Source organism: Suncus etruscus, chromosome 20, assembly GCF_024139225.1.
Source record: "Suncus etruscus isolate mSunEtr1 chromosome 20, mSunEtr1.pri.cur, whole genome shotgun sequence".
In the NCBI taxonomy this organism is placed as follows: Eukaryota; Metazoa; Chordata; class Mammalia; order Eulipotyphla; family Soricidae; genus Suncus; species Suncus etruscus.
In genome coordinates this window covers 13,997,825-14,021,863 of record NC_064867.1, presented here as the reverse complement: position 1 = coordinate 14,021,863, position 24,039 = coordinate 13,997,825, and the positions used below count along the sequence as shown (strand labels likewise).

At 34.8% G+C, this 24,039-nt stretch overlaps 1 protein-coding gene across 1 annotated transcript in view; it reads left to right on the top strand.

Moving 5' to 3' along the window:
- LRRC3B (leucine rich repeat containing 3B) overlaps positions 1-22,326 on the top strand; it is a 112,296-nt gene extending 89,970 nt beyond the window's left edge. Inside the window, exon 2 of the mRNA XM_049766070.1 lies at positions 21,066-22,326. Coding sequence (XP_049622027.1) covers positions 21,230-22,009 — 780 coding nt within the window. The 5' untranslated portion in view covers positions 21,066-21,229 and the 3' untranslated portion in view covers positions 22,010-22,326. The remainder of the gene's footprint in view (positions 1-21,065) is intronic.
- The last annotated feature ends 1,713 nt before the right edge of the window (positions 22,327-24,039 follow it).

The window sequence follows — 24,039 nt, the reverse complement described above, 5'->3', positions numbered from 1 at the left end:
AAAACAGGAAATTAGATATCAGACTATCCTCACCAACCCTTCTTGTCTCACATCCTGAGACTGTGCAAAAGTAAAAAGCCACAGGTGGGTAAAAATAAAAATAAGACACTGATAATAATGAGCATTATTTGAGTAGAATGTGCAGAAAATTTAGGGGAATATAATTGCAATTAAAATTTATGAACTCATCCTGCAGGCAGTGAGGTATGATGCATATTGATTGTGATTACCTATTTGTTAAAAATCATGAAGCATTCCAAGGAAAGAATATACAAATTAATGTTACTTTGTCTTTTTTTCTTGGAATATTGTCTTTTATTTGCTTAGATTTTTTTCACCTTTTACCTGGCTGGTTTGCTCACTGAAATAAAATGAAAATGATGATGGACAGCATGAATTCATTTGGATGAAAACTGGTATATATTATGCCTAAGCAAGGAGAAAGAAGTGTTAAACCCTACCGCATTATTTAGACAAGAAAATGAGTTTGGAAAGTTTTATTTGGTTTGTTTTGACAAAAGCTAAGTCCCTTGGAAGCTGTTAATTTTTCCGGGTGAATCCCAGAGGAAACTCGTGCCAACTAAGAGTCACTCATTTCCCTATGGAATTTCAATGAATTGCACAATATGGAAAAAAACAAACAAATTTCAGTTTTGATTTAGTTTCTTTTGTTGTTTTCCTTTTTGGTATTTTTTTTATTTTGAAAAGAGATTTTCTTTATCTATTTTGGAAAAGATTATGTATAACTGTGAAGTTAAAGAACCCAGGTAAGCAGAACAAAGTAAAAGTATCTCTGGACTAAATAAAATACATGGATCTAACAAAGGGTCCTTAATGATCTAGGGACACACTTGGTTCATAAGAAGAGGCCACTGGTGGCTTTGTATTAAAATAAAATGGTTGTCACAAGTATCTAGGCACATTATTTTTATGGATTATTCTGTGGATATTGTTTAGGTTTTTCATTCTACCTCTTAAATTAATTGATTGCTTTGGGGGTATCACGCTCAGCAATGCTCATGCTTTCTCTTGGCTCCACACTCAAGGATCACTTCTGGTGGGCTTGGAAGACCAAATGGAATGCTGGGAAATCAAACATGGGTCTGCTGTGTGCAAGACCATTTTTCGACTTACTGTATTTTTTGCTATGACCCAATTGTGCCTTTGTTTAAAACTGGAATTTCCATGTTTGAGAAATATCTTTTAGAGATGAAATAAATAAGGAAAATTTTGATTGTGTATGAGCATTGTTGTGGTGATTGTAAAGATCAAATTTCAAAGTGTTTATTTAAGTGTTCACAGAATGAAGAAGCCAAGTCTGAAATCAAGGGAAAATTACAGGAGGACGAGTAGTGACTTATACACTTTAGTTTTGATGACAGATTTAAAAAGATGGCTACAGCATTATTGGGTCTGACAGACAGTGATTCTGTCAGGAAATAGGAGGCTCAGAAGGGCTACATTGGTTATGAGACAATTTCTAACTACCTGGCTCTTCATTTTATGACAGGTGCCACTGCCTCTTCTCCAAGACTCTTAGCCACTTTTCTAACTTCTTGACCTTATTTTTATTTATTTATTTATTTATTTATTTATTTATTTATTTATTTATTTATTTATTTTTGGATTTTGGGCCACACCTGGTGATGCCCAGGGCTTACTCCTGGCTATGCATTCAGAAATTGCTCCTGGTTTGGGGACCATATGAGATCCAGAAGATCAAAACCACGCAGTCAGTCCTGGGTCAGCCACGTGCAAAGCAAAATCCCTTCTGCTAAGCCATTGTTCTGGCACTCCTAGACATTATTTTTAAACTTGATTAGAGAAAAATGTAAAAAGGAGGATTAAGTTAAATGCAAATTATTTCTCTGCTCACTTTCAATTGAAGTAAGTGTCCTTATTTCAGCCTCAAGTCATAATCTTGGATTATTCTGTAAAACTTTCTGTAGATTCACAAGTCAAGCAACCTTTTTGATGGATAAATGGCAGAAATACCATGGAAGAGAATAATCCATCAGGGTTCTATTCTTCAGCATCATGTAATAGAAAGTGGATTTCATTATATTGGTAACCATTTGCAAGTAAAATGCAGGTGAAATTTCAGAGTACCAACTGGCTGGTGCTAACTTCCAAATTAATGAAATATTTATTTTCATATTTTTGTCATAATTTCTAAGATGTGACATTGAAATTCTACCCGAATCTTTATAAACGTTGCTTTCTTTATAGTTTTCTCTTTGATGTTTGCCTTCGTGTGCACAGGCTAGCTTTTGATAGCTGTGAACCAGCAAACTATAGGATGACTGCACACAAATTGTTGGAACTACCACACTGTATCCAATAGTTTGAAAGAAAAGTCACTCAAGCACCACTAGATATTATACTGGGTAGGCCTAGCATGAATGAATGCATAGAACTCAATGCAAAAATATTCAAGCATTGAATCCTGACAGTTGGTGGATTATTGTCTGGAAGTAGATCATGGAACCTCTGATTTCTTCCTAAGCATTTCTTGGGAACTGTAATCCAAAACAGAATCACATAACCAGACAAAGATAAATAATTAATATATGATGCAATCATTATGTTAGATACCAGTCTAAGTATTTATCCTAAATAATATAACTTAATATTTACTGAAATAGAACTAGATACTATAATTCTCATTCTATAGATGAGGAAATTGTGTTAACGAAGTTATTGAAGGCTTTGTGGTTATAGTGGGATTCGCTCAGACAAAATGACTTTGTGCTTAAATAGATAGTAAGCTACATTGAGATTATTCTGGTTTCACATAGGCATTGTGCCAGCCTTGAGGAATATGTGAGCAATGTTTAAATTTATTATTTTTGAATTTAAAACCGGGTGACAACTTGTTGTTAATGAATCTTTTTTTTTTCTAGATTACTGGAAACCTATCATTGCTCACCACTGAGCAATAATAATATTCTTAAATGAGATATTTAATATGCTTTTCTGAACACATCATCTCTATTATATTGTTATATGTCTTTGACAAATATCAACTTGGGATAAGATATGATTGAATAAGATAAATATGTTAACTTTTAAATTTTAAAATAATCCTCTGTATCAGCTAGTTTTGGTCATTTAACATATATTCCAAATTCTCTTGCCTGTATTATTACCTCAAATTCATGAGCGGCTGAGTGATTCTGGTCACTCATTAGTTTGAGCTGGGTTGCAGGTTAACTGTTTGGCTTTTTCAGATATTGGGCTCTAGGGAGGAATATTTCAGCTGGGAAATTGGATTTTTTTTTTTAGATGATCATTTTCCAACATGGAATTCAGGATCATTTTGCAAGATAGTTGGGGTGAGGGGAGGGGAAGATTTGAAGAGCAAAAGCAATAGTATATGTAATCTTCTGAAAAGCCTACCTTTACCACTAACATTATTTTTGGTCAAAACAAATACCAGTATTTTTCAAAGAATGGGGATGACACTCTAGCTATTGATGTGAGAAATATTAAAGCTCAATAAGCATATGAGCATAGCCAGTGGCTAGTGGGAACCTTTTTTAACTAACTACTACATCTCATGAAACAAGTATTGTGCTCATTTTAGGATGAAAACCTAAGACCTAATTTAAATTACATGTCCTATAGCTAGTAAATCTCCGGAGTCAGTAAGCAACTAGTAAGTGGTTTGACAAAGTTAGACCAACATCTGTCTAACTCCAAAGTTCTTTCTCTTAAATATTATAAGGTGTCCAAGGCCTTTAAGATGACATTAGAATCTACTTCATTCTACTTCATTTTCTTTACAAAAATGAAGAAGGTGTCTGTGAATGAGAAAATAAAGTGTTGTCATCATCATTATTAAAATGAAGTAATAATCATCTGTTTATTTTCATTTATTTATAGGTAGGCATGCAGAGTTTTAAAGCCTTCCTTCCTCCTTTCATCCTTCCTTACTTCCTTCTGTAATTCATTTCTTCCTCCCTCCATTTTTCTTCACTTCTTCTTTCTTTTTTATTTTTCTCTTTTGGCCACACCTCGTGATGATCAGCGGTTATCCCTGGATATGTGCTCAGAAATTGCTCCTGGCTTAGGGGACTATATGGGATGCCAGAAGATCGAACCACGGTCCATTCTAGGCTAGTATGTGCAAGGCAGACACCTTACTACGCCAGTGCTCTGGCTCCTTCCTTCCTTCCTTCCTCCTTCCTTCCTTCCTTCCTTCCTTCCTTCCTTCCTTCCTTCCTTCCTTCCTTCCTTCCTCCTTCTCTTCCTTCTCTTCCTTCTCTTCCTTCTCTTCCTTCTCTCCTTCCTTTCTTCCTTCCTTCCTTTCTTTCTTTCTTTCTTTCTTACTTGATTACTTTCTTTCTTTCTTTCTTTCTTTCTTTCTTTCTTTCTTCTTTCTTTCTTTCTTTTCTTTCTTTCTTTCTTTCTTCTTTCTTTCTTCTTTCTTTCTTTCTTTCTTTCTTTTCTTTCTTTCTTTCTCTTTCTCTTTCTTTCTTTCTCTTTCTTCCTTCCTTCCCTCTTTCCTTCCTTCCTCCTTCTTCCTTCCTCCTTCTTCCTTCCTCCTTCTTCCTTCCTTCTTCCTTCCTTCCCTCTTTCCTTCCTTCCTTCCTTCCTTCCTTCCTTCCTTCCTTCCTTCCTCCCTCCCTCCTTCCTTCCTTTTTCTTTCTTTCTTTCTTTCTTTCTTTCTTTTTTCTTTTTCTTCTTCTTCTTTTCTTTTTCTTTCTTCTTTCTTCTTTTTCTTTCTTCTTTCTTTCTTTCTTTCTTTCTTCTTTCTTTCTTTCTCTTTCTTTTCTTCTTTCTTTCTTTCTTTCTTTCTTTCTTTCTTTCTTTCTTTCTTTCTTTCTTTTCTTTCTTTCTTTCTTTTCTTTTCTTTTCTTTCTTTCTTTCTTTCTTTCTTTTCTTTCTTTCTTCTTTCTTTCTTCTTTCTTTCTTCTTTTCTTTCTTTCTTCTCTTTCTTTTCTTTCTTCTTTCTTCTTTCTTTTCTTTCTTTCTTCATTCTGCTTTCTTCGTTCTGTTTCCTTCTTTGTTTTTTTTCCTTTCTCTTTCTTCCTTTTTCTTTGTTTCTGCCCTCCCTTTCTCTTGACTTCTTCCCTTCCTTTCTTCCTTCCTTCCTTTCATTCTTTCTTTCTTTCTTTCTTTCTCCTTTTTGGCACTATTTCACTGTAGTAGCAATATATAGCACGACAAAGATTAAATGCCATTTGAATTTTCATTTGCAATTTTTTCCAAATTATGCTCTTTCAAATATGAGTGCAAAGTAAAAATGTTACAGTAGTCGTTATAGTATTAATAGCAGTAATAAATGTTGCTTAATTAGATATGAATTTAGCAAAAATATACTCTGTGGATGATTATGCTATAAAAATAATAAAACAGGAAGACATTTTGCAGCAATCAAGTATGCCTTTTTAGTTAACAGAAATGGTAAACTAACAGAATAGTTTGCTATAAATTCTCAAAACTTATTCTTAAATGAAGCCTTAATTATTTTTTAAAGGGGGTCTTTTTTTGAAAATTTTATTTTAGGCATTATGTTAATGGTCATATTATTTACAGTACTATTAATAATAGGGTTTTATGCATTACAAAGTCCTTTACCATGTTTTCTTCCCAGAGTGCCCACTTCCCTTTCTCTTTGTTCCATAGTATCCACCACAACTTAATCCTCCCTTGCCATTCCTTGTTGTAGCTTCCTACTGAAGATCAGGTCTCAGAACTTTTAACAGCCTGTTCACCATTATGACTCTCAAAATGAGTGCTTCTCAATTTCATGTGGTCACAAAATACTCATTTTGTGGAACTTTCACATACCTGGTATTCCACTGAACCTTAGAAAAATCTGTATTTGATTCTGATTCCTTTGAAGGTATGTTCAGAATCATTAGAATTTGATAACCTCTACTATGACATAGGACTTTCAGAACCATATCAGAAACCCAGAAAGTAGGTGTTATTGTTATTTATGATTGAGAAAGCAGACTTAAAGCAGTTAGGCCTCTTGCTGCTGGTCCCCAGCTGATACCAGAATTGAGAACTGAAACTGGTTTATCTCACTTCAGGCCTATGGTGTTTCTTGTACTATTTTCTAATACTTACAGAGTTTAAATGACTGTCTAGAAGACTTAGCTAATCCAAAACTTATCCTCTCTAACATCAGTTCTAGAACCATTCTTCCGAGGAAAGACGACTGTCTACTGTTTTAATTCTTCCCTAATTTTTTAATTATAATGTGTATATAGACCCTTCTCTTTTGTCTACACAGATGACATTTTAATGTCTTCAATTTAAAAAAATTACTTTATATATTTTGCATCAGAATATGTGAATTGTTTTACTATTTGCTATTAATACATTGAATTCATTTGTTAAAAGTGTTTTATATGTTTTCAGGAATGTTCTGGTTCTTTTTTAAATTTACTTTCTGATTTGTTGTAGCTATTTCTATTGTCTTTCTATAACAAATGGAGAAGCAGTCCCATATTTTTTCACACACTTACTATTTTAATGAAGAACAAAAAACATAAGTGAATTATCTCACACTGAATTTTCTTAAGAAAAATAGGTGCAGCTCAGGACATGCAGCTCATCACATAGAGTGATGAGTGCAGTTGCAGAGATGACTACACTGAAAACTATCATAACAATGTGAATGAATGAGGGAAGTGGAAAGCCTGTCTCAAGTACAGGTGTAGGGGGGTGGGGAGGAGGGAGATCTGGGAAATTGGTGGTGGGAATGTTGCACCGGTGAAGGGGGGTGCTCTTTACATGACTGTAATCATACAACTATAATCATGTTTGTAATCACGGTGTTTAAATAAAGATAAAAAAAAATTAAAAAAAAAAGAGCCATCTCTAAATATAGGAAATTTTCTACAAATTTATGGAAGGGAAAGTCCACTATTTTAAAGTATATATGGGACAATAATATCTAATGATTTGTTTTAAAGATCTTGTCACAAAGATGGATTAATATCTTCTACTTTAGAGTAACTTATTTATCATAGAATTAAATATTCTTAAAAATGTTTCTGTCTTAATGAGTAAACATGCCATATTTATCAATACATTTAATTTATGTAATGGTAATATATGTATTTGCTGATAATGAAGATTAAATTTCCATATGACCAAAAAAAAAAAGAAAAATAGGGCTATTGCCAAACTGTCATATAGAAACTATAATTTTTTTTGTTGGTTTTTGGGCCACACTTAGTGACACTCAGGGGTTACTCCTGGCTATGCACTTAGAAATCGCTCCTGGCTTGGGAGACCATATGGGATGCCGGGGATCGAACCGAGGTCCATCCTGAGTCAGCCACATGCAAGGCAAGTGCCCTACCACTGTGTCATCGCTCCTGCCCCAGGAACTATAAATATTTTAATGCTATTTGTTACCTAAAAAAATGACAGCAAATAATTATTGTATGGTGCTAAGTATAAGACAGTAAAAATGTTATAGTGTTTACCTAGCATGTGACTGTGCTGAAACTATGGATTATTTGGAATTGCAGCACAATAGTTCCCTAAAACCATAAGCAGATGTAACAGTAGTGGTGTTTTTTGTTTGTTTGTTTTTGGGGTTTTTTTCAGGGGGGTCACACCTGGCAGCACTCAGGGGTTGCTCCTGGCTCTACTCTCAGAAATCACTCCTGGCATGCTTGGGGGACCATATGGTATGCCAGGATTCGAACCACCATCCTTCTGCATGCATAGCAAACGCCTTACCTTCATGCTATCTCTCCAGCCCCACCAGTAGTGGTGTTTAACCAAGATTTGTAATGACTAGCTAAAAACAGAATTGAATGAAAACCTCTCTGAACTAATTGATTTTACCATGAAATTATTCATATCATGCAGGTTTTAGACTATAGACAGGTTCAATACAAATGGGACATATAACAACAACTTTTTATAATTGTCAAGACATTCTTTATCATGTTGTTTGTGGACCTTTCATATGCTAAACTTATATGAATCTTTCATGTCCTAGATTGTGAACAAAATTCAGGTGACAAAAATCAAGGAATTCCTCTTAAGGAAGTAATTTTCAAGGAGAAATTTACTGTCTCTAAATACTAATTCTATTTTTTTATTATTTATGGTAACAAATAGAAATCAAATACATAGCAGAGAGATGTTTAAATAAACTGAATATATAACTCATTCATGTAACATTAGGAATATATTAAAATGAAGATGATGGCACTTTAGAAGCTCAAAAAAGAAGCAAATTGTTATCAGTACTAAAATGATTATTATATAATAGGTGTTCATATACATCATTTCATAAGACCCAGAAAAACTAAATTTTATTTGTTGAAAATTTAAATTTTGGATTAATTTATTAAAATATTTTATAATATTACTAATAAAATGAACAACTTACAAGTACTGAAGACAAAACTCTTATTTTTCTAGGAAAACTGTATATTGAACAAAAGTCTGTTTTCAACTCAGTCAGAAATTGATTTAATGCCCTGATATTCTGTAGATTCAACCAGGCTCTCCCTTTACTCTGAAAGATGAAGAAGATAAGCATATATCTCATTTCCTTTGGGTCAAAACTAATTTGATGCTGTTCTTCCTATTGTTACCACCACTGATTTTTACTGTCAAAATTGATAGCTTTATATAATTTCTATAAATTTCTTTATTCTGAACAACACCATTCTGAATGGTGTACATAAGAATACTGAAATATTTATCCTGTTTCTGTTTCTCTGTATATATCTTATAGACATCCCCTAGATTATTATTTTTATTCTGTGATTTATAATCACTCAATGCATTATTTCATCAGATTCAAAACTGTAGGAGGAAATATATATGTATCAGCAGCATCAGCAATGAAACCTTAAATAAAGTTTGTGGTAGCCCCTTTATACGTGATCTCTCTAATGATCATACATTTTCAAACATTTATCTTTTTTCTGAACTAATTATGTTCTACTTTATTAATGTCACTTTTTCATTCCATTTTTGAAATCTTTGTCAGGAAACTCAGAGCTAAGCCAGATACATCATGAATCAAAAGTTCTTAGTTTAGTTTAGGAAGGAAAACCGAACTCTCTTTGAGTTATAGAACTCTACTTGTTGTCTTTGGTTATTAGAACAAACGGCCACAATTTTGTGACTTAAGGTGACATAAATCTTTATTTACAATTTTAGAAACCAGAAATTTGACTCAGTTTTATGGACCAACAGAAGTTTGTCTTCAGGATCTAATTTTCTCTCGAAATGATAGGGAGAATTCATTATTTGCAGCATTCAGCTTTCAGTAGCTACTAACAGTTCTTGACTTGTGACCATTTTCCTTCAATCTCAACATCTATTGTCACATTTCTTCCTCTTTTTCTATGTTAGCCATTCCTTTGTCTCTTTATAAGTTCAATTGTAGATCCTTATAATCATGACATCAAGTAGGTTAATAATATAGAACATAAACAGATGGTAATGAATGCATATCGTTGTTAGTAAAATTTACAACTAAATTCCTGGAATTTAGAAGTGAAGACCAAGTTTGAATCCCATAACTAAACCTTGATTTTGGATCCAAACTTGTGCTTTTATCACTCAATCTATTGATAGGGTTAAACATAATTAGTTTGTTTTGGTTTTGGTTTGGGGGGTTATTTGCTTGTATGTGTGTGTGTGTGTGTTTATGATAGCAGTTCATCTTCTGTCCAGAAATGCAAAGAGATTCAACATGAATTTCTGTTGAAATTTATTGAAACTTTAGGAGCTTAAATCCCTGAAATTTATATGTTGAGTTTGTAAAGTTCCCAATATTTTTAATGCTGGGAAACAAAATTGGTTTTGTTTGGGAAATTTGCTGGGAAATAATTGAGAAGTAGAATGGAACTAATACAAATGATGTCTTACTCAGTTTTTCTGTATACTTGCAGTATGTCACATTATAAATACAGATGTTAACAAAGACTTTGCCTCACCTTTATTATTCTGGGTTGAGAATCAAAGAGTATTTTGTTAAAGAGTTTGTTCTTCCAGTGGGTTTATGGACAGTAAGAACTTTTAAATTCACCCTGAAAATCTATGGTATGGTATTATGTAGGATGGAGGCAAGGTGTTTACAAGATTTATTTTTTTTTTCAATAAATTAAGGGTTTTGCTTAAAGGTTTACTTTGTGAAATAGATTTCAAAAGAAATAAAGCAATACTGAACTGACAGTTCTGGAACAGATGGATTTTATGTCATTTTGATGGAAGGTTTATTTTTTAATCCAAGTAACCTTTAAGAGATTCTTGCAAGGGGAAGGGAGGTGTTTTCCCTCTCCATATTAAACTTCCCGAACTTTGTGTTAAGCTATCAACAGAGAATGTTTTAGTGTTTGAAACTCAGCTTTTGCATTTTCAGACTAGCCATATCAAAGGATATTCAGCAAAAGGAAAAGAATGTAGATAAAAAATGTGTGAGTCCTGATGAACTTGTGTAGGATCACTGCCAGAGAACTCCCCAACCAAATGTTTATGTGTTTGTGTTTGTGTGTGTGAGAGAAATAGAGAGGACTCCCAGCATTGCAACAACAAAAAGGAAGATGTGTAAAATGTGAATAAAATCTGTTCAATGAGTCCTTGTGCAAACATGACTATTGATATCTATCCTTTCTATCTGACAAGTCCAATGAGAGATTCTTAAATGAATTACACCCCTGGATATGCTCCATTAACTATTTTCTATGGTTCACAAATTTGTCATTTTAGAATTTAGCCTTAGAGACATACTTCATCCTTTCTCTACCTTTCTCTAGTTCTCTGCAGCATGCAATAATTTCCCCCCATATAAAACCTATGTGGCATGGAAACTTTTATTACTGGGGTCAGTTGAGAAGGAAAAACAAAACTTCAACTGTAAAGTATATGGTGCCATAAATAACCATACATGCTCTAGAAGTCAAAGGACTTAGCAAATCTTGCCTTCAACAGTTAGCCATAGTGTGACCAACAATAGTTATGATAGGTAGTGCCTAATTGGAAGATGATTATTTTGAAATGAAATAAAGCAGGAGATGGAAGATCAAGAATGGCAGTTTGGGGTGTGTGTGTGTGTGTGTGTGTGTGTGTGTGTGTGTGTGTGTGTGTGTGTGTGTGTGTGATTTTTCCCATGTGGTCATAGAAATGCAAGAAACACCTTAATGCCATAACACCTCACTTCACAGCTTACAAACTCTACAATTTGAGGGCCACACCTGGTGACGCTCAGGGGTTACTCCTGGTTTGGAGGACCATCTGGGATGCCAGAGGATCAAACCGTGGTCTGTCCTAGGTTAGCATTGCAAGGCAGACACCCTACTGCTTACGCCACTGCTCCAGCCCCAATCTCTACTTTTTTTAAGTTTGTTTTTGTGCCCAATCTGATTACGGTCAGGGTTTATACCTGGTACTGTGCTCAGGGATTATTCATAGCCCTGCTCAAACGTCCATAAGTGATGTCAATGATTGTATCTGGGTCAGCCACATTCAAGAAAGTGCTTTACCCACTGTACCATTCTCAAGTCCTATAAAAGCTCTACTTCCATACATATAAATAGGTAGACTAAGTCATTAAAATATTTTTTCTTAAATTAAATTTGAGGATCTCAATGGAAGCTAGTACACCTGATGGCACTTAGGGCTTACTTCTGACTCTAGAGAGTAGGTTTAGTCTCTAACCAGAGAGTAAACTTCTAAATGAGCTTGAGAGTTCATATGAGGTGCCAGGAATAGAACCTGGGTTGTCTAAGCTCTACTGTACTATTTTCCCAGCTCCTTAAATTTCATTTTTAGTATATTTACTCTAAATTATTTTATTTTTCTAGAGATTATGTAACTTCCCTGAAATGGTCAAATGAGAGCTTCTATTAGTCTACTTATGAGTCTTTCTATTGCACATAGTCAAAGACTATCTTTTCTCTTGCTAACTTCCATGCCTTTATTTACTGTATTTTTTAACTCTATAAGACACACCTGACCATAAGACACACAGTTTTTAATTGCTCTCCTCCCCTGCACTCAGAATTCAGCCACAGGTGGCATTCACTCCTTAAGACACACTTTGGAGGGAAAGTGTCTTATGGTACAAAAAATTCCTACTCATTAATATGAAAGGATAAAAAAGTTATTAGCAGCAAAGATACTATTCTTCTGTACCTATCAGGTATCTCCTTTGGCTTAAATATATACATATACCACTCCTCTATAATTCTAATATGTTTTGTTTCTGGCCTTTGATCCTCTGAATGTACCATCCACCTATTCTCATTCTATCCCTCTCCACTACTCTCCTTCCATGTCTTTTTCATTTCTTTTTTTTTTTTTTTTTTTTTTTGGTTTTTGGGCCACACCCAGTAACACTCAGGGGTTACTCCTGGCTATGTGCTCAGAAGTTGCTCCTGGCTTGGGGGACCATATGGGACACCGGGGGATCGAACCGCGGTTCGTCCAAGGTTAGCGCAGGCAAGGCAGGCACCTTACCTTTAGCGCCACTGCCCGGCCCCGTCTTTTTCATTTCTTTTTTTTTTTTCATTTATATAATCTAGCACCAAATTTGTCCACCTTGATACCTTGAATTACCTTATCATCTTTTTTTGTACACCACCTGAGATCTTCTGTTTCTGACCTTCTTCTGATTTAATTCACTAACATGTTATCCTTCAGTTCCATCCAAGTCTCAGTGAATTGCATGGTTCCATAGTTCCTTACAACTACATAGGATTTTATTGGGTATATATACTGCATCTTTATTATCCACGCATCTGTCATTTAACACTTAGGTTGATTCCATCTCCTAGATATTGCAGTAAATGTTACAGTGAACAATGTTCTGCATATGTTTTTAAGGATTTTTTTAATTTTGTGGAGTAAATACATATAAATATGTATCTAAATTTGGTGGAGTGAATACATAAAAATATACATAGTATGGAGATTCTGATGTTTTAAAAAACTTCCATAGTGTTTTCCATAGAGATTGAATGAGACAACAGTCCCACAAGCAGAGAATGATTGTCTTTTTTTATTTCCATATTTCAACATAGGTTGTTTCTGATCTTTTTGATGTGTGCCATTGTATATTAGGTGTAATTTATAATTAATCTCTTGATTTTATTTCTCTAGTAATCATTAACAATGAACACTTTTTAATATTGTACATCCAGCTGTCTATTTCAGAGAGTCTATTCATTTCCTCTCCTCATCTTTGTAGGGCTTTTGGAATTTGGGGGAGTGGGTGATATTTGTGAAGCTTTGTAGATATTATGTATTTATCCTTTATCTGATGCTTTAATTTTTCCTTAAATAGGATGCCTTTTGGTTTTAGCCTGAGTCATTAGGAAGAATAATTTTAATTTTTAATGTCTTTTAATCATATCCAGCTGTACTCAGGACTTGCTTCTAGCTTTATGCTCAGGAATCACTCCTATAGGCTTTAGGTAACCATATGGAGGTGCTGTGGATAGAATTTATGTGCTGCATACAAAGCAAGTACCTTACTTGCTGTTCTATCTTTATGGCCTCAGAAACTTTTAAATTATAAATAGTCTTTTTTTCTGTTTTCTTTTGTTTATTTTCTTTTTGCACATGGAATCATATCCTTAAAAACATTTGAGGTCTAGGACTCGGAGCTTTAACTTAAGTTTTACTCGGTGTGCTTTATGGGTTCTGGTATAATATTGTTATTTTTAAAATTCTGAATAGACATTCATGTATGTTGTGAGATGTAGATCAAGCTTTATGTTATTATTATCATCACCATCACCACCACCACTACCACCATCATCATCATGATCATCATTTTGCATGTGATTAACTATTTTTTCCAATACAATATGTTGGATATACTATCTTACTCTGCTGCATGTGCTTCTGCTAGATTTGTCAAATATAGTTGACTTGGGGCTTAGTTTTGGGGTGCTCAATTCTAACTCAGTTATCATTTATCAATTGTCATTTAAACATTCAACTCAACTTATTTAAATTATAAGATTTCTCATCCACCTCAAATCTATCTGCTTCTCAGTTTATAGCCTTATCTAAAATTATAATGATCATTCTTATTGATGAATGGCTAATATAATATGTGTGTCAGATCTTTATAGTCATATTTAAAACCAGAAGACCGGGGCCGGATAGATAGCATGGAGGTATCATGCAGAAGGTCAGTGGTTTGAATCCCAGCATCCCATATGGTCCCTTGAGCCTGCCAGGAGCGATTTCTGAGCATAGAGACAGGAGTAACCCCTGAGTGCTACCGGGTGTGACCCAAAAACCAAAACCAAATTAAAAAATTAAAAAAATAAAACCAGAAGACCTACTTTAAGCTGTTGAAGTCTTTAATTTGGATCATTTCTGATAAATATCCTATTTGTGGTCTTAAGAGTTGTTCCTCATCAGTTTCCTGCTCGTTTATCTGTATTTCCCAAGTTTGACTTTTTGTATCTGTGCCATGAAGTTTAGTGGAACAAGCTGAAAAGGGCAGAGAAATATTGTAAACAAGAGGAACAGGCATTAATTATTCTGGATGATAGTTTAGAGCATTACCTTCACCAAATCTTAGGAGTAAAATGAAAGCAGAGATGTTAAGATACAGGGGGTGTGCACTTTGGTTTTCTTTTAGAACAAGAAAGTTGGTGTTTGAACAGCAAAAGGCAATAGAACTGTTAAGAAAGGGAGTGGTGAGGCCGGAGTGGTGGTGCAAGCAGTAGGGCATCTGTCTTGCATGCACTAACCTAGGATGGACTGTAGTTTGATCCCCGGCATCCCATATGGTTCCCCCAAACCAGGAGCGATTTCTGAGCACATAGCCAGGTGTAACCCCTGAGCATCACCGGGTGTGGCCCAAAAATAAATAAAAAGGGAGAGATATAAAGGAGAATGAAAATGAATATGATTTGGATTATGGTATAAGAAGATGACTGACAGGGTAGAAGATTGAAAATAATTTTACTTCTAACTACACATAATTTGCTATCCTTATCGAATTATGGAATCTTCCATAAGGATTGAAAACTATGGGGTAAGAAGTTAATGAGAGAAAATATAAAATAAAAATTCATAGTAAGGCTCTGTATAAAATTATCAATTGAGTTTAATTTACAAACATAATCTCAAAGCATAGCAGTGGAAAGAATTACTTAGTTGACTCACTTAAATTATTTAGGGCTCAACTTTCTTCTTCTGAGTTTAGTGCCAGAAATTACACAGATTAATTACTTATACAGCATATACCTAGATTAAAGAAAAACTGAGTAAATAAAAAATATCTGTAATTTTCTGCAATAGGTTGTAAAGGTAACTTTGGAAAGATTTAAATCGCCTTTAAACACAAAACATTTTGTCTATATAATAAGAATTTAAACCCAGATTAAGGGTTTAAATAAAAATGTGGGCCGGGAAGGTGGCACTAGAGGTAAGGTGTCTGCCTTGCAAGTGCTAGCATAGGACGGACCGCGGTTCGATCCCCCGGCGTCCCATATGGTCCCCCAAGCCAGGAGCGATTTCTGAGCGCATAGCCAGGAGTAACCCCTGAGCGTCACTGGGTGTGGCCCAAAATCAAAAAATATATATATATAAACTTAAATAAAAATGTAATTCTTTTCTCTTACAACTCTGACTTCTACTTAGAGTTAATCACTACAAAAACTCGCAGGCCTTTTTCAGAAGTGATGTTAACATATAGATTATTATCCATATTAGCATATATATCCTCCCTAAAATGTTAGATAGGGTATCATAAGAATATATTTTTTTCAGGTTATCTTTAGGGTTCATCTTTAGAGATCTTTATTAGTACAAATCAATGTAACTTTGAATAAAATGTTAAAATTTTGACAAATATTCTTGAATTATAAACAGGGCCCTAACACATCCTTTCATAAAAGTAATAAAAGTACACCATTCTTCATATTTCCTTGACATTCTATCCTTCTCATTTTTACAAATTTATAATTTAAAGTAGAAGTTTAATTTGAGATTGTGTATTGTCAGTAAGTTTAAAAGTTTTTCATATGATTTACTTGTCATTTGTATAGATGTTTTTACTATTCATTTTTAGTCAGTTTTTCATTCTTCTTTGATAACTTCTTGTATGTTAAATAAATGATTTCTTCATTATCTGCTCTTTTACTTTTTGTTTGACCTTAGGTTTGCTATATAGAAGATTTCTTTTTGTATTTCTTTTTGTAAGATTTTTTTATACATTTATATATATCTACATTGACTTGAATATTACGCTCTGACGTGCAAAGGTCTTCCAATGTTATTTGCTTGGTTTTTTAATCAAATCCTTCTTTTTGATAGAATAATTGAGATGTAATTGGAGGAAATTGGTGTGTCTGGTATTCCTCTCCAAATTGGTGTGCTCAGTTATCAAAGAATAGTTAATGAAAGCTTATGGGTTAGAAGCTCCGAGTGTCCTAGAATAGCCTTTAATGATGAGAAGAATGGAACAGGAAGCTAGACAGTTGTTTATCAGCTTAAAGAGCTCTCTTCTCAGGCAGTCTAAAAGTACAGTCCTTTTCTTCTGAGCAGAGTTTTATGATAGTTGCCATTCCAATCCTGACATTAATTACTATAGCTTGAGAACCTCTGTGACAGGAAAATATGAACAAAACCTGAGAAGGCGATATAAACATCCTTCTTTGGCAAGGGATAACAGCTCTTACCTGCATACTCTATTCAGAAAGTTATAGCTTTCTGATTGACCCAAACATACTTCAAAAGATTCAGAGCAGATGAGGATAAAGCAGTTTAGTGATTTGTGAATTGCCAAAGGTAAGTTAGGAGGTAGAGAAAATGATGATTCATTTACCCTATTTGGTAGTTCTTGTTCCATTTTTTTTTTTTTTTTTTTTTTTTGCTTTTTGGGTCACACTCACACTTTTTGAGCCTCACAGTGACTCTCAGGAGTTACTCCTGGATATGAGCTCAGAAATCACTCCTGGCTTGGGGGACCATATGGGACACTGGGGGGATCGAACCGCATTCTGTCCTAAGCTAGCTAGGGCAAGACAGACGCCTTACCCCTTGTGCCACCGCATCGGTCCCTTGTTCTTTTTTTTTTTTTAATTAGGGCATCCAATGTGTGTTGTGATTATCGCTATTATCATCAGAATGACCCTCACCCATTTTCTATACTACTGATTCTGTAATTACTATAAAGTCATTCGTCATCTATTATATCCCACCCTAGAAACTCCTTTAAGTTTGTAGATAGTTGGGTTGAAATAAAGCAAAGGAGTCTTATGTTTACAGATTACTCATCAGCTCTGTGTATAAATACTCTGCTGTATAATTACTGAAGTTAAAAAATAAGAGAAGGAAAAAAATTTCATTTTACCCTCTGCAGCATATCTTTCCTAGTCTATGATCCACTATTAATTTAGGCAGTAATTTAAGGAAGTGTCAATCTGGTAATTCATTTGAAAAATAGCTATTTGCTATAATAAAGTCCAGAGACAGTTCTTCCATCAATCCTGTTGAAGGTGACCTTAATATTTTAGCATATTTTTTTTTTTTTGGTCATGGCCATAGAACAGCTCAGCTCTTCGCATCCTATATCTGCTGACACCAAGCTCAGTTTTGAGACTGGAGACTGCAGAAACAAAGTCTTAGCCATAGAATATTACTGGTAAACCTCAGAAGCTTTTTGCTCTTTTTTACCAAAAATTTTGAAGAGGAAATATAATGCATAGCTTGAGTCGGGCCTCCTTGAATACTCTAATTATCTTCTGTAGTTAATGAATCCCTCTGAGGCATGAAGGGGCTCAGATTTGAAAAATAGCACATGGATGCTGAGAATGAGATAACCTAGGGCCAGAGAGTACCATGTATGTTTCCATCCTCAGCACACTGTATAAGATCTAAGAACTGCTAGAAGTGATTCCAGAACATATAACCATGAGTGATTTCTTATTTTTCTCTTTTTTTTTTGTTTTTTTGTTTTTTGTTTTTTGGGCCACACCCGGTGACATTCAGGGATTCAGGGATTACTCCTGGCAATGCACTCTGGAATTGCTTCTGGCTTGGGGGACCATATGGGATGCTAGAGGATCGAACCATGATCCATCCTAGGTCAGCCATGTGCAAGGCAAATGCCCTACTGCTGTGGCACTGCTCCAACCCCATCCATAAATAATTTCTGAGCACAGCTAGGTGTGAGCCACTTCTCACTCCCCCTAAAATATGTGTGTTAACCATTTCTTCCTCTTACCATTGGATGGATATTTCTGTAGAAATAATATATGTGTGTATATTAATTTACTAAAGATATTTTGCTCACATTTGCATCACTCAGGGTTTATCAAACACTACCATGCTCATAGGCAAAACCAGAGACATTTTAGGAATAATGATCATATTTAAAATAACAAAGTAATAAAAACATAGGGAAGGAAGTATTTTCCACATGGCCAATGGCAGAATTGGAATTTTTAATACTTCACTAGTTAATTCATAAAAGAGATATGTATTTTCCTCTTTTCTATATGTCAGGCACTATGTTAGGAGTTTGTGATGCATCTGGAATAATAGTAGATAACAAGTACTGAAATGCTTAATTGTGTGCTGGAGAATGTACAAGGGATTAGACACTTGCCTTTCATGTGACCAACCTAATATCAGTGCCTGACACTATATGTGTTTACTTGAGCACTATAAGTGGCCCCTGAGCCCAAAGCTAGGAATAAACTTTGCGCACTACCATCACCCACCCAAGCCAAGAATGATTAATGTGGATTAATTTATAATTTTAGATAAAAATTCTCAAGTCAACCTTGAAATTAAGTAATTTTTAAATATCATTCAAAGAGAAGGAAAGTAAAATTTATAAGATTTTAGTTGGGATAAATAAATCCAAGTTGATTTTCCAACTATATAATTCTTTGCTATTATTTCTACACGAGCCCCAAAGAGTACTTCACTAATGACAATTTTAGTCCGAATTAGAGAACACTCATTTTCAAATACTTTGGGGATGGCGATGTGAAATTTTAGGCTGCGATAGTCTCTACCCAGGAACTGCCTCTCTAAGCAGCAGTTGAAAATCAATGTTCCAGAAGATATTTCTCTCCTTTTAGCAGACCTCAGACTATTGACACATACTCAATTGATTGAATTACTTGGTGAACTTAATCTCTTTTCTTCCTAATCAGATTCATTTTTCTCTTTTCTGGTGTCCTAATAATATCCTCCCCATTGAATCTTTTTGCCTTGCTGGTCCTTCTCCCTTCCTCTCTGAGTACGCTTCTTAATTTTTTTACTTTCTCCAATTTTATAAAACTTACTACAGTCCCAAATGTGACACAAAATAGTTTTGAAGGAAAACACAGAAGGGAGAGAAAATTGGACTGTAAGTGAAATGAGCCATTGATAAATGGCTTAATAAGCCTCAAGGTCCTTTTTTAGCATTCTCTGGCATTTGAGACTCAGGATTCCAAGACCATATCCATTCCATTTTTCTGTTGTTAATCTCATTTTTCCCATGATTAACAACTCGGTTCATTATGTTTTCAGCTCACATTAATCTTATCTTCTGTGAGTTTGGCAACATTTGGAGCCATTTCCCTCTGTTTTTATTCTTCTGGGATCTTTAGAAGATAAGCTTACAAAAATGTCATTTGTTGCATTACTGTGAGAGGAATTTGTCCTTATTCCTTATACCTAGGAGGGAATCCACTGAAGTCAGGCAGAGATTGTTTGTAATATAGAGCAGCCCCTCAATGGAACTCCAAGCAATCCTCAATTTGGGACTGACCGGTAACATAACATCATGAAAAATTACCACAGGCAATGCTCCCTGGATCTTCTTGACTGTCCTCAGAGAGCAGATGGAATTGAGAAAGAGCTATGGAGGTCATGGAAATAGTTGCAAGATTAATGAGTCAGAACAGAGCCTTGGGCTTGAGCCTTCTCTTTATCTTCTACAAGCTATATGACCTTGGTCAGATCATATCTCTGCAAGATCCATGCCTCTCTCTCTGTAATTAGACCCAAAGAAGTTGTCTTTTCTGTATGAGAGGGGGTTTTGAGAACTAGTTTATATTCTCATCTCTGCTTATGAGTAAGCTCATTACTTTCTAATACTACTTAATTGTTTCAATTTGGAGACCTCTTTTAGCATTAATAATGCTTAATTTCCATACTACACTTCATATATTTATATACAATTCACTGTATATTTCAGCCTATACATGCAGAAAAAGTTTTATGCAGCATATATATGTAATGTATGGTGTCACTTATACCATCATGCTAAAATGTATCACATAAATACATAATATGTAGTATAATGTATCACTGTTAAACAATACTTTACATTCATATGTGATACATATGAAAGAAAACTATTCTACTAGAAAAGTTGTGAAATATTTCTTCATTCTTATAAAGTGGTTTAAAGAATATGGTATATTGGGAGGGGTTATATTGTATTAAAAACAAAATCTTTTGAAATTCAGCTAAAATTAACCTCCAGGTAACATGTAATCTCAGAAAGTCACAATGAGCAACTCTTTTTATAGATTCCTGGTTTATAGTTTCTATTAACATTACATTGTGAAGGCTGGAATGCTTTCATTCATTTTGTAATCTGAATAGACTCTTTAGTGAATACATCTAAACTAGACTTTCATTCAAATGCTATGGCTGATATTCTAGTTTATAGCAATCACCCATAAAATATCCATATTACTTATTGTTACCATCCACGGATAGGATTAAGTGTACCTCAGCAAAGGGAAGAGGCATAGTTATACTTTATCATTATTGTATTTTAACAGATTTCAGGATGTGAAGAGTTCCAGTAAAAACAAAAGAATTGTGAACTGTGTGCTCTTTTTTTTGCACAATTAGAAACAAGGCAACGTAACTCGGAAATGTTGTCACTTATTGACAGTCCTCTTCCTAGCACTTGGGATTTAAACAGAAAACTCCCGTTACGCAAATAATTCCCAATGGGGTTGATGGAAATTATCTGCACAACCAATCCTTCTGCCCATATAAAATGCCAGATGTCTAAGAGCACTTTTAATTGCAATGTACTATCATTTTGCAAAAGATCTAATTGCATCTGCTTTCCTTTCCTTTAGGTAGCCAAGTAAGAACAGAAATAATGAAGAAACACACATGTTAGTTGCAGCCTCTGGAATAACGCAAGAAGAAAATCAACAGTGTGGACAGGGCTGGAACAGTTGCCATGCTTGCTTGTTGGAGTAAATGAGGAATGGGCTTGTGATTATGCTGACATTCCAGCATGAATCTGGTAGACCTGTGGTTAACCCGTTCCCTCTCCATGTGTCTCCTCCTACAAAGTTTTGTTCTTATGATCTTGTGCTTTCATTCTGCCAGTATGTGTCCCAAGGGCTGTCTTTGTTCTTCTTCTGGGGGTTTAAATGTCACCTGTAGCAATGCAAATCTCAAGGAAATACCTAGAGATCTTCCTCCTGAAACAGTCTTATTGTATCTGGACTCCAATCAGATCACATCTATTCCCAATGAAATTTTTAAGGACCTACATCAACTGAGAGTTCTCAACCTGTCCAAAAATGGCATTGAGTTTATTGATGAGCATGCTTTCAAGGGTGTCGCTGAAACTTTGCAGACTCTGGACTTGTCTGACAACCGGATTCAAAGTGTACACAAAAATGCCTTCAATAACCTGAAGGCAAGGGCCAGAATTGCCAACAACCCCTGGCACTGCGACTGTACTCTACAGCAAGTTCTAAGAAGCATGGCATCAAATCATGAGACAGCTCACAATGTGATCTGTAAGACTTCGGTTTTGGACGAACATGCTGGGAGACCATTCCTCAATGCTGCCAATGATGCTGACCTTTGTAACCTCCCTAAAAAAACTACTGACTATGCCATGCTGGTTACCATGTTTGGTTGGTTTACTATGGTGATCTCCTATGTGGTGTACTATGTGAGGCAAAATCAGGAGGATGCCAGGAGACACCTTGAATACTTGAAATCCCTGCCAAGCAGGCAAAAGAAAGCAGATGAACCTGATGACATTAGCACTGTGGTATAGTGTTCAATGACTGGCATCAAAAAAGAAATTTGTTTTGCAATTTCAGTAGAATAAGTGGTTTACTTATCCCATCTATTGTAAACATTTACAACTTTGTATTGCAGTTTCTTTTGAATTATGCCACTGTTGAACTTTTAACAAACATGACAGCATAACAAATCGTTTTAGTTTAGATGATCCACCCCTTAACTGTACCCCTAGTGGTTCCTGAGTAAGCTATTCTCTGAACATTAGTTAGAACCATCTCACTATTTAATAATAAAATTTATTTTTTTAATTTAAAGCCAAATAAAAGCTTAACTTTGAACCACGAAAAAGAGTGACTTATTGGGTCAAGAACACAATATAGTCGTTTCACTTGCTATAAAAGAAAACAGACAACACTTGTGAACCTAAAGAACCATAATGATGAAAGATGTGTTATTAATCCTATTCTACTCTGGGGAGCTATTACAGAAATATTGACCAAGCCAAGTATCTGTCAGAATTCAAAATACCATGTGCTCCCACACAGTATAGCATCTTGCAAAGCCTTAAATTGGGATGATTATGTTGTTTGCTGCCTAAAATGTTTTGTTTACTGTCTAAAATATCTAGGTCTTGGTTACAACTAAAAGGTGATAGAAAAAAAAAAGACAATGCATATTTTGTCTACAAGATTGCTTTCTGGTAAACAAGAATTCATGACAGATAGAAATAGTGCTACTTCAATGCACTTTCTTTTTATTCCTGTAGCAGCAATAGTTTATGAAGTCTATACAAGACATGTTTACACTTGTATTATATTTCCAAATCTTCCTTATAAAAGAAGAATGTGATAATTGTGCCACTTGTAGAGGAAGAAATTGCCAGAGAAAGAGGCCCAATAACCTTAGAACTATCAGAATTTGAATTTGAACCAGATTTTTCTGTCTCCAATGATTGAAGACTTCTCAGTTGAGCATATAAAACAATGTTGGGGCAGGAGAAATAACACATCAGTAGGGAGTTTGTAACAGTAAAGAAAACAAGGGGCTGGAGAGATAGCACAGCGATAGGGTGTTTGCCTTGCATGAGGCCAACACAGAATGGATCCAGGTTCGATTCCTGGCATTCTATACAGTCCCCAAACCTGCAAGAAGTGATTTTTGAGTGTAGAGCCAAGAGTAACCCCTGATCGCCACCTGGTGTGGTCCAAGAAACAAACAAACAAAATAAAAATGGTTTGGTTGGTTAGACGTAGAATTCATATGCTATAAATTATATTCATGTTAAGTATGCACATCTATAAGTTTTGACAAATATAGGCATCTATCTGTATATCAAGATTTTTTTGTTCTGATAATGTTTAGATATAGGAAAACTCACTTGGAATTTGGGGATTTTAGTATTTAATTTTTTTAATATTATTACAAATAATTCTTGGAGCCTGGATGAGATTGCATCAGTTGGTGATATAGGGAATTAATATAGTGTAAGCTAAAGTATGAACAAGTAAGTAAATATATAAAGATGAAGAAGTCTATGAAATTCTATGTAGAATAAACATAAGACAAGACTGGAGCTATGTATCACATGCATCTCAATTACAGCTTAAAAATAATTAATACCATTAGTGGAATAATTGCTATATATTAATTTCTTTCTATGGGTTGTCTTAATCCTCATAGTGACACCTTATGTGATAGATACACCCTCTTATGAATAAAGGAATAGAAACAGTTTAATTCAAAACCCTGCAGCTTATAAATATAAGTAAATATTTATGCACAACTTTAGAACATATGACCACTTGACCATATTGCTTTCAGGAGTCTATACAAAGTTACTGTTCCCCATACCTAGAAAGTTACTGACTCCTGGATGCTGGTGAATTGGTAGGACAGAGAGTTCCATTACTATTCTGACACAATGGGTCTTCTCCAATCTATATTAGGTTATCTTTAAACATCTAGGAATCACATTTCCTAGAGAAGTATTTTGGTTCACATTTATATCACCAGTCTTTTGAAAGACTATTTGCATGTCGCCGAGGGTCAATCTGTCATTTC